The sequence below is a fragment of the Oncorhynchus mykiss genome, chromosome 8, assembly GCF_057628025.1.
Source record: "Oncorhynchus mykiss isolate SJ-2025 chromosome 8, ASM5762802v1, whole genome shotgun sequence".
In the NCBI taxonomy this organism is placed as follows: domain Eukaryota; kingdom Metazoa; phylum Chordata; class Actinopteri; order Salmoniformes; family Salmonidae; genus Oncorhynchus; species Oncorhynchus mykiss.
The window spans coordinates 56,825,293-56,841,984 of NC_143029.1; the positions used below are offsets into that span (position 1 = coordinate 56,825,293).

The following is a 16,692-nucleotide window of genomic DNA, read 5'->3' on the forward strand; positions in this document are numbered from 1 at the left end:
AGTCACCAGGAGGAGAGTAGTGGAGAGCGCCCTTGTCTTTCCATCAGCTGCGCAGACTCTTCTCCCTCCCTCCCTCCCTCCCTCCCTCCCTCCCTCCCTCCCTCCCTCCCTCCCTCCCTCCCTCCCTCCCTCCCTCCCTCCCTCCATCCATCCACCCATCCATTCATCCATCCCCCTCCCTCCTTCTCTCCTCCCTCCTCCTCTCCTCCCTCCTCCCTCCTTCTGCGTTTAGCTGTGGTATATGAGTGGTTCTCCTGGGTCTGGCTCACTGCAGTGTAGAGAAGGGTAGCGCTGCTGCCTGTACAATGCGCTGAAGGATGGTGCATCAGGAGAAACGTGTCTACCAGGTGTGTGTTTGGTTCTAGTATAATGTATACCATGTATTCAAATACCGTATGTGTTAGGTTAATATAGGTATGTTAGGTCAATGTGTGGGTTATGTGTACGTGTGTGAATTTGTCATGTGAGGGCGTGTCCGTGTCCGTGTGTATATTTGACCTGATTGTGTGTGTATTTGAGACTACATACTTTAGCCTGTAGGTTTTGCTGTGCCATCCTGTGTGTGTGTGTGTACATTTCTAGTCTGTATGGTTTTTTTTTGGTGTGCATTTATGCATAGGTGCTGTTTCTCCTAGGTAGGTGTGAACACATTGCACATCGCATGAGAGTTTGTTTAAGAGTAGGTTTATGCCATGCTTTTTACAGTTCAGTAATACATAGCATATACCTAAAACATCATACAGGGTATGCTGTTTATGTTTCACATGGGCTATGTGGTCTAACTACCCAGTAGGACAGTACCTGGCTGTGAGTATAGATGGTCTAACTACCCAGTAGGACAGTACCTGGCTGAGTATACATGGTCTAACTACCCAGTAGGACAGTACCTAGCTGTGAGTATAGATGGTCTAACTACCCAGTAGGACAATACCTGGCTGAGTATACATGGTCTAACTACCCAGTAGGACAGTACCTGGCTGTGAGTATAGATGGTCTAACTACCCAGTAGGACAGTACCTGGCTGTGAGTATAGATGGTCTAACTACCCAGTAGGACAGTACCTGGCTGTGAGTATAGCTGGTCTAACTACCCAGTAGGACAGTACCTGGCTGAGTATACATGGTCTAACTACCCAGTAGGACAGTACCTGGCTGTGAGTATAGATGGTCTAACTACCCAGTAGGACAGTACCTGGCTGAGTATACATGGTCTAACTACCCAGTAGGACAGTACCTAGCTGTGAGTATAGATGGTCTAACTACCCAGTAGGACAATACCTGGCTGAGTATACATGGTCTAACTACCCAGTAGGACAGTACCTGGCTGTGAGTATAGATGGTCTAACTACCCAGTAGGACAGTACCTGGCTGTGAGTATAGATGGTCTAACTACCCAGTAGGACAGTACCTGGCACGGTCTACAGTGGGAAGAGACTAGAGTGGGTGGAATGTTGGTTGCTTCCTCTACAATGGGAGTGTCCATCTGTGATTTATGACGTTACATCATAGCCCATCTGTGTTCTGTTTGTTTCTATGTTGGTGCATGTGCGTGTTCATGTGCGTGTTTGTGCGTGTGTTGTTGTATTTCTGTGTTTGTGAGTGCTTATGTGTGGTATGGGCAATGTATAATTGATTTGAGAGGAGTATGTATTTGTTGTGATGTGTGTTGGTGTTTGTGTGTTGCGGTTATGTGGGAGTGCATGTGTTGGCACAGTCTATGAGTGGGCAGGAGAAAGTGTGGATAGTCTAAATTGGTTTGTGTTTAAATGTGTGTGAGTTAGAGAGAGAGAGAGAGAGCGAGAGAGAGAGAGAGAGAGAGAGAGATACAGCACACACGACTAGTAGGCCTGAGGGATGTGGGCCCAGTAATGGACAAGGACAAAATGCGCTTTGGATGTAGTGGGTGGACAGGGACAAAATGGAGAAATAGAGAGAGGGGTGGATAATATAATGAATAGTCAGGAAAGGAAGATGGGAAGCAGGAAATAGAAGAGAGGAGAGGAAAGATGAGATGAAATCAATGCGAGGCGACTGGACGTTTACAGGCCCGTCAAAATCGTACGGATTTGTCGTCCTTCGACATGTCCAGTGAGTGTGTGTTGATCCCAGAGATCCTATCAAGTGACTCAAATTCCTGATTCTCTGCTGTTGACGGCCATTATTGATGACCTCACAATAGGCAGCCTGTCTACTGAAGGCTATTGATGGCGACCTCGATGAGTGTTTCTTTGTCGCTCCGCCACTCACTGTTGACGACTAGGCTACAATAGTGAATAGGAGGGACGTGTGTCTATTTACGTGGCGTGTTTATGCAAATGCATATGAGTGCACATCTCTCCATCTACAAATGGTCTTTGATCTATGTGGGGTGAACGTTTGGGATGGATGGAGTATTTTTATACGTTCAAGTGTGATCCTATTGGTTGTGTATGGTATATTGTGCAATATGTGATGTGTATGCGGTATGTGTCTGATATGGTATTTGTGTGATAAGTGTACGTGTGATGCCTTCACTTGTGTGTGTGTGTGTCTGTGTGTTCCTCCTGGCGTGCGTAGCTCTTTCCCTTCTCTTCGCGGCTCATTGAGTCAACAGTGATTCCACCTCGAGCATGAACTCAGATTCCATTGCCACGCTCCATCCATCCCTTCGTCTCCCATTTCTCCTCTGACCTCTTCTCCTCGTGTGCCTGTGTGACCACACTCCAATTCCACATCCCCCCTATTGCTTTGCTTTAAGCAGGAGCGTGCGTCGTATATTTTCATTTCCTCTCGTTCTATTTCACTTGCTCCGAATATTTGAACGTCGTCCGATCCTTTTAGTTTGCTGTGCCTCTTAAAGAAGCCAATACATGGAAAATCCATCTTTATCGTCAGGGTTTTTACTTCAGGTTTATTGTTGTACTGTTGTGGTATTATATTGGAGAATTGATCTGTTCTACATGGCTCTACCTCCACCAGGCCCAGAGGAATGACAGAGAGTCCATCAGGCAGAAGCTGGCTCTTGGCAGTTTCTATGACGACGAGGAGCCAGTCATCTACAACAGCTGCAGCAAGAACGGCCTTCCCACCCGGTGGGTTATAGCAGCATCATTATACAAATGTTGAGAGTCAGTAGTACAGCACCCTTTCCACCACTAGAGGATGTGGTGCTGTACAGCGCAGTGAGTATTTAACATACTTTCTAATTGAAGAGAGCTAGGCACAGGTCACAGGTCACAGGGTTAGCTTACCCTCTGCCAAACGCAGGCCGGCTTAGATCAGCGTTTCTAGGAGGGCGACTCATCCTTGAATAGAGAGTACTCAAATATAAACCATGTGGGATTGGTGAATAGTACGTCTGTCCAACAGGCTGGGTGGAATTACTACCAAATTACACTAAGCAAAAATATAAACTAAGCAACAATTCCTACATTTTACAGTACATTTAAGGAAATCAGTCACTTTAAATGAATCCATTAGGCCCTAATCCATTGATTTCACATGACTGGGAATACAGATATGCATCTGTTGGTCACATACGCCCCCCCCCCCCCCCCCCCTGTGGAATATTGTCCCACCCTTCTTCAATGGCAGGGTGAATATGCTGGATATTGGCGGGAACTGAAACACGCTGTCGTACATGTCAATCCAGAGAATCCTAAACATGCTCAATGGGTGATATGTCTGGTGAGTATGCAGGCCATGGAGGAACCGGGACATTTACAGCTTCCAGGAATTGTGTACAGATCCTTGTGAGATCCTTGTGCATTATCATGCTGAAACATGAGGTGATGGCGGCGGATGATTGGCACGACACTGGACCTCAGGATCTCGTCCACGGTATCTCTGTGCATTAAAATTGCCATCGATAAAATGCAATTGTGTTCATTGTCCGTAGCTTATGTCTGCCCATATCATAACCCCACCGCCACCATGGGGCACTCCGTTCCCAACGTTGACATCAGCAAACCACTCGTCCACACGACGCCATACACACTGTCTGCCATCTGCCCGGTACAGTTGAAACTGAGATTCATCCATGAAGAGCACGCTTTTCTAGCGTGCCAGTGACTATCAAAGGTGAGAATTTGCCCAATGAAGTTGGTTACAACGCCAAACTGCAGTCAGGTCAAGACCCTGGTGAGGATGATGAACACGCAGATCAGCTTCCCTGAGACGGTTTCTGACTGTTTGTGCAGAAATTCTTCGCTTGTGCAAACCCACAGTTTCATCAGCTGTCTGGGGATCCTGCAACTTGAAGCATCTGTGGCATGGTGTTGTGTGATAAAACCGCATATTTTAGAGTGGCCTTTTAATGTCCCCCAGCACAAGGTACACCTGTGTAATGATCATGCTGTTTAATCAGCTTCTTGATATGCCACACCTTTCAGGCGGATGGATTATCTTGGCAAAGGAGACATGCTCACTAACAGGCATGTAAAATTTGTGCACCAAATTTGAGAGAAATAAGCTTTTTGTGTGTATGGAACATTTCTGGGATTTCACGGGACCAGCACTTTACATGTTGTGTTGATATTTTTGTTCAGTGTATCTATACCTGTCTTAACCACTTCAAATCTCCACATGAGCCTAGAGGATAGGGGGAAATTTGGGATCGGGTCTGGGAGCAGTAGATGCTCTCACTTTTAGGAGCCCCATGAAATGAGTCATTTAGGTATTGAAGCAGAGGAAATCCCACAAGGGGAGATAAGAAAGTGCTGGGAGAGAAATGTATAGAGAGAGAGAGATAGAGGGAAAGCTAGCTACATTGTTTTCTCAGTCTTTCAGACTAGTAACACAAGAGCTTCATTCATTCTTCAGTGCAAGACAAGAGTCACTTACTTAAAATGGCTGAATGGGGAAGCATGCAGACGCAACACATATACGTCACAAGCACGGATTATGTACTTGCACACTGACTTGGAAATACTCATCAGCTCATAGCATAGTGAAACCACTAATGCACACACACACACACACACACACACACACACACACACACACACACACACACACACACACACACACACACACACACACACACACACACACACACACACACACACACACACACACACACACACACACACACACACACACACACACACACACAATGAACTGTCACTTCAAATGACACAAATGTCACAGACTATTATACTGAGCATTCACACATAACCACTAAGCCCACACACCCAAAAACCGTACAAGAACATATTACACCCACACATGGTAAGTTACCGAAATGCACGAGTATAGAGACAAGGTGAACCAAATCCCTCAGAAATGGTAAGTCTCTCTGACGAGTGAACGTGAGGGCCTACACCTTGCTCTTTTCCTATAAAACAGCTCGGATTTCATTCAAATTAAAGGGGACCGCCCCTTGTCAGTCCAGTTTAAGGAAGTGCTTGTCTTTCTGTGGTCCAGCCACTGGAAATAAAGAAGTGTTGGCTATTGACGTCCGCTGCTCCTATTGGATGTTCTGTCACGTGACCCTTAGTGAAGGTCAAAGTACATTGTAAGCTGACAATTTCAATGTGAACAGGCATTTGGGGAGTTGGGTGTGGTTCCTCACTTCATGTTTTGTTAGAGCTTGAAGGAATTAGGTTCAGTATGAGCTGTTAAGATTACACAAAAGTCTGGCTCACTGAAGGTGACAGAGAGTAGTTAACTCGTGACTCGTTGTCATCACTGTGGCCAAGAGACTGTCATCACTGTGGCCACAGATGGCTGGTGACGCCTTAATTGGGGACGGCAGGGCTCATAATAATGGCTGGAATAGAGTGACGTGTTTGATACCATTCCATTCAATCTGTTCCAGCCATTATTATGAGCCGTCGTCCCCTCACCAGCCTCCTGTGCTGTCAATGTCTCCAATTATTATGTCACGTTGTGCGTTTGGTTGTTTCGTTGAACCTTTTGTGCTTGCTTGTTTTATGGATTGAGGAGGGAGCCTTATTGAGCCGGGTTTCGTAACCCTTGACCTGATCTGTTACTTATAACAGTGATGGCATGATGTGAGCAATTGAAACAACACAATGCCCAAACACCCCACAATGATCCCTTCTGCCCTCTTTCACTCTCCTGTGCGGATTTGAGATGACTGGGCTGATGTAAAAGCAATAGTTCACCTTTCATGATTTTTTGAAAGCAACTCTCTGGAATGAAATGAAGACCCAGTCTGGGGCCGCCAGATCTAAGATCCGCGGAGGACAGTGAAATGAAGGCATTTTTTCCCCCTCCCCCTTGCACATTTTCTCAATTCAATTCCAAATTGACCACTAGCCACTACCCTTAGGGGCTTTGTGTAGATCTAAAAGGATTGGAAAGGTTAACGCAATATGGTGAACATTCGACCTAATGTATATATCAGTGGTCCACCTTGAGAATATGAATATACCTGCTCAATCCTTTCCTATCTCCAGGAAATGCCTAAGGATATAGGGTTATATGGGTCAGTGTGGAATTTAGCCATTCTCTCTCCCTTTTCCTCCCTCTCTCTGTCTGTCGATCCCTCTTTTCTAAGGTTGTAATTTGATCATACTCTCTCTCTCCCCGCCTCCCTCCCTCTCTCCCTCTCGCTCACCGTCAGTCCTCCAAGTGGTGTGAACCTGCAGGTGTGTTTTGTGAATGACAGCAGCAGTGACAAGGACAGCGATGCCGAGGACAGCAAGACAGAGACCAGCCTGGATACGCCGCTGTCACCCGTGGTACACGCCATAGATGTAAATGTGTGTGTGTGTGAGTTTGTGTGTGTTCTCCACATTCGTTCACACAAGCGATACATTTGAACCTGACTTTACGGGAGAAAAATAAGCATATTGACTGTGGAATGTGTGTGTGTGAGCCTACTCTCACACCGATGAGTTTGTGTGGATGATGACTTCGAAGTATGCATGTATAGGTGACGTGCGTGATCATACATTACCATCTAGGATTCTGTATAATGACTCTGTTGTGCACGTGTGTTTGTCTAGAGTAAGCAGAGTTCGTCGCTGTCGGACCGGGACACGGGCGAGGAGGACTCGGACCCCCTAGAGGACTGTGGCTTCTGGCGGGTGCAGCGGCGGCTCCAGGAGGAGGCCAGGGTGGCGCTGGCGTTGGCTCGCCCCATGGCCCGCATGCAGGTAGAGGTGGAGAGACAGATCCAGCTCCACCGTCGCTCGCCCGTCGCCGACCTGGTCAGTGTGTGTGTGTGTGTGTGTGTGTGTGTTGTAGACCCGTCATTTCTGCTAAGTTGACTTGGCTGGAGAGCGAGGAGACTTTGAGGCCATGGTGTGATCGAAGTAACACATTTTACACAGAATTATTCTGGGGACATGCATTACAGCTGCAAGATGCGAGAGCAAGTTACATCTTAGATGCAAGGGAATTGTACAAAATAAATAGCATTACATTTCCGTTTACAGTTTGATGTCAAAGCAGTGGCTGAAAAGCCCTAATGGCGAAGAAGCAAATTCTTTTTTTGAGTCTCAAGATTAAAAAGACGTGGGTTAATATGAAACTCCCACGTGAAAATAATCCCACAATTTTCTATAGAATATTGTAGTACACTGTAAAACCCAATGTGCTGTCATTACTCACAACTTTTGAGGAAAACTGTTGCACTTAATATGAGTACAGTTACTTAAAGTGATTTTGTAGTCATCATTACTCAAACCAATAAAAGAATGTAGCAACACCCCCACTAAGCCACGCCTCCTAAATCATTTCCCAGTGTGCCTTGCCTTTTCGAGTGAATTGTAAAGTTACCACCTATTGCTGTATTTGTTAGTGACAGAGACATGGTTTTTGGATTTGTTCATTTTCAGTACTGTGGCCTTCACCAAGTGAATTCCTAGGCAAATGTCATCAATTTAAGGAACCGCTTTATGACAATACATTATGTATCTCATGAGGCCTTATTTTGATGCCTAGCTTTACAAGATACAGGTGAACTCATGGTTCACAGGCCACATCAGGCCTGCAAGTAGGGTTACAAAATTCCAGTAACTTTCCAAAAATTCCCAGATTTTCAAAAAAATCCCAGTTGAAAGATTTCCAGGAATCATCCAACTGGTATTTCTGGAAAACCTGGGAAATATACTTGAATTTTGCAACTCTATGTGCATGTCACATTATGCTGGCTTGAATATTCATGATGACTGCCATATTTAGGAACAGTGTGAGGAGACTACCAGTATACTACCAGTATGCTACAGTCATGACCACAAAAATCTTTCCCTAAACACTACGGTGAATAATATAGTATAAAAATATAGTAATACTACAGTATTTATACCATAGTATATTACAGTATTTCTTCATGTGGGCTGATACAACTTTCAGTTGAACAATGAGAACACTGAGACTTCTGCTACTATGTCATGTTTCCTGGTACAGAGAGTAAAATTCAGCCGCTTCTGCCAGTTCAAGGTTGGATTGTCGGAGTTCCTGAGGCCTTTGAGAACTTGATGACCTGTGTGATCTGAGGCCCTTTGTGTAGCATAAGATTAATCAATCACTCAATGTACATGCAAAAACACCAATATTAAAAACAATTCCAAAAAATAAACCAGCAGTAGAGCATGCTGGGAAAAAAAGTGAATTTGTTACCATATTTTTCAAAGAGTTGGTGTAACTTATCAAAAAAAAAACATGTCATTACCACATAAACATTATAAGTAATAAGGACTTTTCATTGACTTTGAGTTCAACTTACTATAAGTAGCTCAAAGCTCATCACTAAGCTAAGGACCCTGGGACTAAACACCTCCCTCTGCAACTGGATCCTGGACTTCCTGACGGGCCGCCCCCAGGTGGTGAGGGTAGGTAAACAACACATCCGTCACGCTGATCCTCAACACGGGGGCCCCTCAGGGGTGCGTGCTCAGTCCCCTCCTGTACTCCATGTTCACTCATGACTGCATGGCCAGGCACAACTCCAACACCATTATTAAGTTTGCCCCCCTTATTTTACGCTGCTGCTACTCTCTGTTTATTATCTATGCATAGTGACTTTATCTCTACCTACAAGCACATATTACATCAATTACCTTCCCTAACCTGTACCCCCGCACACTTATCTATTTTTTACCTAACACTTACTTTTCTTAAAACTGCATTGTTGGCTAAGGGCTTGTAAGTAAGCCTTTCACTGTAATGCTTACCTGTTGTATTCAGCACATTAGACAAATAAGATTTGACTTGATTTGATTTTGATTTGAGTATTTGAGTAAAAAGTGTAAAAAGTGTATTCTGTAGTAAACTGTAAGTATACTGTAGAATACAATACTCTGCACTGTAGTATCTCTTGATCATGTGTAGTACTTACTATAGAATTGTATAGTATACTGTATACTATATCATTTTGTAGTATACTGGAGAATACTATAATACACACTGTAGTATCCTTCGATAATTTGTAGTATATCATTTTTTTGTATACTGTAGAATACTACAGTATTAATGCGCAAAAAAATTTCCACAAAAACACGACAGTTTAACTATAGTAATAATACAGAAATTTGAATTTGCATGTACCCCACCCACAAACACTAGAGTAGATATTACAGTATACTCCAGTAATGTCTGCAAAAACACTACAGTAAATACTACAGTAAACTACAGTCATGTCCACAAAAATCTTGTGCAAAACACTACAGCAAATACTATAGTATATAAATATAGTAATACTACAGTATTTATACCATAGTATATTACAGTATTTTTTAATGTGGGCTGATACAACTTTCAGTTGAACAAGGAGAACACTGAGACTTCTGCTACTATGTCATGTTTCCTGGTACAGAGAGTGACATTCAGCCGCTTCTGCCATTTCAAGGTTGGATTGTCGCGAGTTCCTGTGGCATTTGAGGACTTGGTGACCTGTGTAATCTGAGGCCAAGAGTGATGGGAAAAAAAACGTGTACTTCAGAACATTTTCACTTACTGTATGTGTAGGCAATTAAGCAGGTTACTCATATTGTGATTGTAAGCAAAGATATGTAGGACATGGCATCCGGCTTGGGTTCTGCTCCATCCGCAATGTGTGCGTGACTGTGTGTATGTGCAAGAGGCCTGACAGGTAGCCAGGGTGGGACAATGCGTCCATTAGACACAGTTATTTACTGGAATTAAACCGTGCTTTTTTTGGAACAAGCAAAAGTGCTTTAGTACTTCTGAGAAATTGGGAGCTGCCTTTTGTACATGTAATTTTTATATTTTCCCCGCCCCAGATATTGTGGTGAATGAGTTGTAAATACAACTATATAGTCATTGTGATCAGGCCAAGCAATTTCCCCCCCTGACTGTAGTACTACTGCACTGTAGATGTGTGTGTCAGTACCTAAACAAGCAATGGTGGGGATTTAACTCACCCAGGTCTAAAGAAACTGATCTATGATCAGGATAAATGAAAGGATGGAGTAATTTCCCACCTGGCACACACGGGTTGAATCAACTTTGTTTCAATGTGATTTGTCAACGTATTGTGACGTGGAATCAACGTGCAAAATATAAAAAGTAATACCCAGTACTGTTTTCATCTCATTTCAACCAGCATTGTTAACATTGAAATTAGGGTAAAAAACTTAAACGTAAATACATTGACTTAACCTAACTTACATTTTGTTATATCAACTAAACATAGAAAAAATAAAACATGTTTTTCATCCTATACAATATATATATATATATAATATAGGATTGGGTGGTTGAAATATATATTACACTGAATATACACTATATCTACAAAAGTATGTAGACACCCCTTCAAATGAGTGGATTAGGCTATTTCACCCACACTGTTGCTGTGTATAAAATAGAGCAAACATTGGCAGTAGAATGGCCCTACTAAAGAGCTCAGTGACTTTTAACGTGGCACCCTCATTTTTTTTCAATACATTTAAAAAACAACAACCTTTATTTAATGAGGCACGTCAGTTAAGACCTAATTCTTATTTACAATGACGGCCTACCCCGGCCAAACTCAGATGACGCTGGGCCAGTTGTGCGCTGCCCTATGGGACTCCCGATCACAGAATTGGATAGGATTTCACAGTCCAAACAAGTTAGTTTGGTCAAATTCCTGCCCTGCTAGAGCTGCCCCGGTCAACTGTAAGTGCTGATATTGTGAAGTGGAAACGTCTAGGAGCAACAACGGCTCAGCCGCGAAGTGGTTGGCCACACAAGCTCACAGAACGGGACCGCCGAGTGCTGTAATATTCTGTCCTGTCCTCGGTTGCGACACTCACTACTGAGTTCCAAACGGCCTCTGGAAGCCATGTCGGCACAATAACTGTTTGTTGGGAGCTTCATGAAATGGGTTTCCCATGGCCGAGCAGCCGCACACAAGCCTAAGATCATCATACGCAATGCCAAGCGTCGGCTGGAGTGGTGTAAAGCTCGCCGCCATTGGAGTCTGGAGCAGTGGAAACGCGTTCTCTGGATTGATGAATCACGCTTCACCATCTGGCAGTCTGACGGACTACTCTGAGTTTGGCGGATGCCAGGAGAACACTACCTGCCTAAAAGCATTGTGCCAACTGTAAAGTTTGGTGGAGGAGGAATAATGGTCTGGGGCCGTTTTTCATGGTTTGGGCTCGGCCCCTTAGTTGCAGTGAAGGGAAATCTTAACACTACAGCATACAATGACATTCTAGATGATTCTGTGCTTCCAACTTTGTGGCAACAGTTTGGGGAAGGCCCTTTCCTGTTTCCTCATGACAATGCCCCCGTGCACAAAGCGAGAAATGGTTTGTTGAGATTGGTGTGGAAGAACTTGACTGGTGTGCACTGAGCCTTGACCTCAACCGCATCGAACACCTTTGGGATGAATTGGAACACCGACTGCGAGCCAGACCTAATTGCCCAACATCAGCGCCCAACCTCACTAATGCTCTTGTGGCTGAATGGAAGCAAGCCCCTGCAGCAATGTTCCAGCATCTAGTGGAAAGCCTTCCCAGAAGAGAGGAGGCTGTTATAGCAGCAAAGGAGGACCAACTCCAAATGAATACCCATGATTTTGGAATGAGATGTTCGACGAGTGTCCACATACTTTTGGTCATGTGTTGTTTACTGGGTGGTTGAAATTATATCACAGTTTTTATTTATTTTATTTTACCTTATTTCAATGTTGATTGTAAAATGGTATGTTTGAATCAACGCCATCAACCTAAATAAAGAGGTATATTAAACTCAAATGTGAAGCCACAGTCCAATGATTCCTGCCTGAACAGTGACTTCTACTGGTATAAGAGGGGTAATTCACTTCAGTGAGAACAAGTCTGACATCCAGATGGCTACCTGTACAGTATGTACCCTGTTCTTTTCAGCTGAGCTATCATGTCAACACATTAAAATATTGATCAGCTTCCATACTCATGTGTGTAGACTACCTAAATAACGGTTCTACTACTTTTCTTGCACAGGCTGTATGCGAAAGTAAATTCAGAGTGAGGTTGGGTTTATGTTGGCTACATTGACATCTGGTTTGCCCAACAAAGGACACCATCACTCCAATGTGTAGAGATGTATACTATCGTTCTTCCAAGGTTGATTGGAACTTTGGACAGTTAGAAGTAGTTACCATTAGCCCTATAAATAGGATTCCAATAACAAACTTTACCTTTGGTTATTGTCTTTAATCTGCAAGTTATTAATCTGTTGGTTCTCCAACTCAACCGAAAATGGAAGTCGGAGAATAGGACTCAATCAAACCAAACTTTTTTTGAAGTGAATTTAAAGTTAGATTTGGTGTAGTTCTATTTTTTAACTTTGATTTTTTTGGGTTGAGATGCAGATGTGAATCCAACATATTAATCATTCATTTGTGGACAAACTGGATATTGAATTGTGAACGCAACCAAATATCAACATTTGAAGGGGAAGTTATCTTCTGCTTGGATAGTATATATACTGTAGGCTATATTATGAATAACATATATACAACACAATATCCAAAGGTAAGGTTTATTATGAATCATTTGGCATCCAAATGATATAGGGATAATGGTAACTATGTCTAAACTTCCAAAGATCCAATCAACCATTGACGAATGACAGCACACATTAAATGGTGTCCATTGGGCAAATCTGATGTCAATGTAGCCTACATAAACCCAATCTCACTCCCGAATGTATTTTCACATACAGCTTGTGTAAGAAAAGCTATAGGGATTACTTTTCAACTACTAAATGTTATTAGGTAGTCTACGCAAATTAGTATGGAATCTGAGCAATGTCTGAATGTGTTGCAGTGATAACCCAGCTGACCCCAACACAGTTTGTTTCCAAAGCTAAGCAGCGTACACAGAGCTAGGTGTCTGGATGGTGGACTTGTTCTCTTTGGAGTGCATTACCTCTCATGTACCAGTAGGAGTCACTGTTCAGGCGGGAAACATTGAACTGAGGCGTCTCATTTTATTGCAGTACATCTCTTTATTTAGGTTGATAGGACAAAGTTGAAACAATGACGTTGATTCAAGCATACTGTTTTACTATCAAGGTCAAATAAAACATGTCTAATTAAATATGAAATTCAACATAATTTCAATCACCCCAATAGACAGTATATAGGGTAAATCTTTTTTTACATTTACACATACAATTTTCAACGCAATTTCAGCACATACATAGTTCTGATGATTATGTGGAAATGACAATGATGTAACAACCTCTTAGTCAGGTTAAATCAAGTCAAGTTTTACCCTAACAACGCTGGTTGAAATGAGAAGAAAACAGTGCTGGTTGATTACTTTTTTTCAAATCCAATGTATTTCCCACATTGATTCCACGTCACAATACGTTGACAAATTACGTTGAAACAAAGTTGATTCAACCAGTGTGTGCCCAGTGGGTTGCGTCTAATAACCCTAACCCCAAATACGCAATCTATCATGTCCTTATTTCTCTCTTCAACATTAGATCAACATGACTCTGCTGACTAATGACTGCGACCCCGGTTTCTATTTAACATTGTTCTAACGTTATCCCTGGGTCTCTCTGTGTGCAGCTGCCCCACCTGCCCCACATCAGTGAGGGTCTGATGAAGAGGAGTCTGAGGAGGGGCGACATGAGGGACATGAGCCTGGGTCAGCTCCAGGTCATCACCAACGATCTGCACTCACAAATACAGAGTGAGTACACACAAGCACACACACACACACACACACACACACACACACACGTATGCACACAAACGCTACACTAAAACACACTTACGTACAGACACAATCTGCCTTCATCACCACCGTCAGAACTCTGCTGTTCTGGTGCTGTGAGGATGTTGAGATAAAACAACAACAAAAATGGGATGACGTTGCAGGCCTGAATGAGGAGCTGGTGCAGCTGTTGCTGATGAGAGATGAGCTTCATGTGGAGCAGGACGCTATGCTGGTGGACGTAGAGGACATGACCAGGTGGAGAGCCCCTTTCATACCCAGTACTATGACCACAGAAGCACACACACACATACATGTATTAATATATACACACACACACATGTATTAATATATATATACACACACACACACACACACACACACACACACACACACACACACACACACACATGTATTAATATATATACACACACACACACACACATACATGTATTAATATATACACGCACACACACACACACACACACATGTATTAATATATATACACACACACACACACACACACATGTATTAATATATACACACACACACACACACACACATACATGTATTAATATATACACGCACACACACACACACACACACACCACTAACGCAAATAACAATAGGCCTCTGTTTGTTCTGGAAGTCAAATGGGGCGGCAGGGTAGCCTAGTAGTTAGAGCGTTGGACTAGCAACCGAAAGGTTGTAAGTTCAAATCCCCAAGCTGACAAGGTACAAATCTGTTGTGTTCTGCCCCTGAACAGGCAGTTAAACCCACTGTTCCTAGGCTGTCATTGAAAATAAGAATTTGTTCTTAACTGACTTGCCTAGTTAAAAAAAAAAAAATGTTTTTTTTTAAATGCATTCTGAAATGTCTCAGTTTAAAAAGGCATTCTTCTGAAAACAGGTCAACATTGCATCCTTTCTAAAATGTTTTATCTAAGGAGGACTTTTCCCATGCATTCTTTAACATAACTGTTATTTGTTGTTATTTTTTTGTCACAGGTATGCTCAGAGCCAGCAGAGACACATGGCAGAGAAAACCCTCTCCAAATAAAACCCCGGCCACCTGTCCCCATCATCAACCACGTCACATGACAACCACAACCACCACAGAGCAGTGGTCAACAACCCTGGTCCTGGACACCAATAAGGCATGCAGGCTTTTGTTCCAGCCCAGCACTTTCACAGCTGATTCAACTCATCAATATCTTTTGATGCTTAGTTGATTAGGTGATTCAGGTATGTTAGTACTAGGCTGGACCAAGCCTGGACATGCTTTAGCTCGTCAGGGCTACCGTCCACTACTAGAGGACCCCACCCTCCCGGGAGTCACATAGGGCCCTGAGTTTTAAGTGGTCAGGCAAAAGTCCAGTCCCCTGTCATAAACCACGTCTCGTAATGACAGCTTGATCACAGAAGATGACTAGAGTTCTGTTTGTTGCCCTGCTCAGCTAGTCGTGTGCTTTGTAGAATACTCAACACACTGCATAGCTATATCTATTGACAACATACTGTAGTTGTTTGTGCCGTTGCTAAGGAATGAGCTCCTAGGCTTCCCAGGATATAAACTGTGCTGCAACTGCACAGCTCTTGTATGAATCATTTAGACACACGTGGATGTAGTACAGCTGTTGTTGCTTAATTCCACCTGCTTTAACATGCTGATGTTCTGAAGATTTACTGGTTGGCCCTTGATTTTGCCAAATTTAAAGACAGATTGCATTGACCTTATTTTCTGTCTGCACTATAGGTGAAGTGAAAGCTAAGAGTCTTTTTAGTGTTCTTTGTGGCAGGGTTTAAATAACTAATCTTACTTAACATCCGTGTTCCAAATATTAACATTGGTTTAGTCCAATATTTTTAGGACGCCCCAAACGTCAATATGTCATTCATTCCCTGCTTTGTGACTCTAATGCTAGTCCACAGTCAAATATTATGGACAAAGTAATGATCCCAATGATTAAGAACTAAAGATGTCGGAGCTGACTGATCTTGACACTTGTAAAGCGATAGCTGGTCAGTCTCGGCTGAATAAATACAAATTCTGTCCTGGAAGGAGACTTGGATGCCTCGTTGCCTGGTTGTAGATGATGGTCATCGGTGTTCACTATGATTAGTCAATCTTCAGCATTTGGAGAATGTCATTTTCTAGCAGGTCTTTTGCATTTTTTTCTCCATCAGATTATACTAAAACTCATTCAAACGTATTCTGCAGCATTCAGAAATCATACAACGTTTTGTGTACAGAGATGAAAATGATAAATAAACGTTTTAAGTGTTTAAGTGTCGTTATTGGTTCACTGGTCGTGGTCAGTCTTGGTAGCTATATGAACCAGATCTAACTCAGCAGATGAGACAGGGACAGTTTAAATGAATTAACGAATGGTACAGAAGGTTGCTTGAGGGACCAAAGAAGGCTGCATTTGCCTACATGTACCTCTTAATAAATAAAACATGCAAATACAAACCTCAAAATAAGGTCAAACTTAGGGTAGCGGAAGCCTAGTAGTTGTGTTCTTCTATGGATGTCAAAAATCACTATAATGCTATGACATAGCCTCGCTGAATAT

The 16,692-nt window shown here is 42.9% G+C and overlaps 1 protein-coding gene across 2 annotated transcripts; it reads left to right on the plus strand.

The window, feature by feature from the left end:
• LOC110530153 (schwannomin-interacting protein 1) lies at positions 1-16,402 on the plus strand. Of its 2 annotated transcripts, none has more exons than XM_036985710.2 (7): positions 1-347; positions 2,958-3,070; positions 6,568-6,700; positions 6,953-7,156; positions 13,969-14,092; positions 14,281-14,374; positions 15,125-16,402. In XM_036985710.2, exons 1-7 carry the CDS (start codon positions 318-320, stop codon positions 15,174-15,176), a joined length of 750 nt encoding a protein of 249 aa, XP_036841605.1. In that variant the 5' UTR covers positions 1-317; the 3' UTR covers positions 15,177-16,402. The 2 variants fall into 2 exon arrangements, with proteins under 2 accessions (XP_036841605.1, XP_036841606.1); XM_036985711.2 differs by having other exon boundaries at positions 6,568-6,685.
• The last annotated feature ends 290 nt before the right edge of the window (positions 16,403-16,692 follow it).

Excerpts from the sequence above, each read along its gene's own strand:
- LOC110530153 (XM_036985710.2), top strand. The coding sequence starts at position 318 with ATGGTGCATCAGGAGAAACGTGTCTACCAG. Across the intron at positions 348-2,957 it reads AGGAGAAACGTGTCTACCAG|GCCCAGAGGAATGACAGAGA; the intron begins GTGTGTGTTTGG and ends TACCTCCACCAG. Across the intron at positions 3,071-6,567 it reads AAGAACGGCCTTCCCACCCG|TCCTCCAAGTGGTGTGAACC; the intron begins GTGGGTTATAGC and ends GCTCACCGTCAG.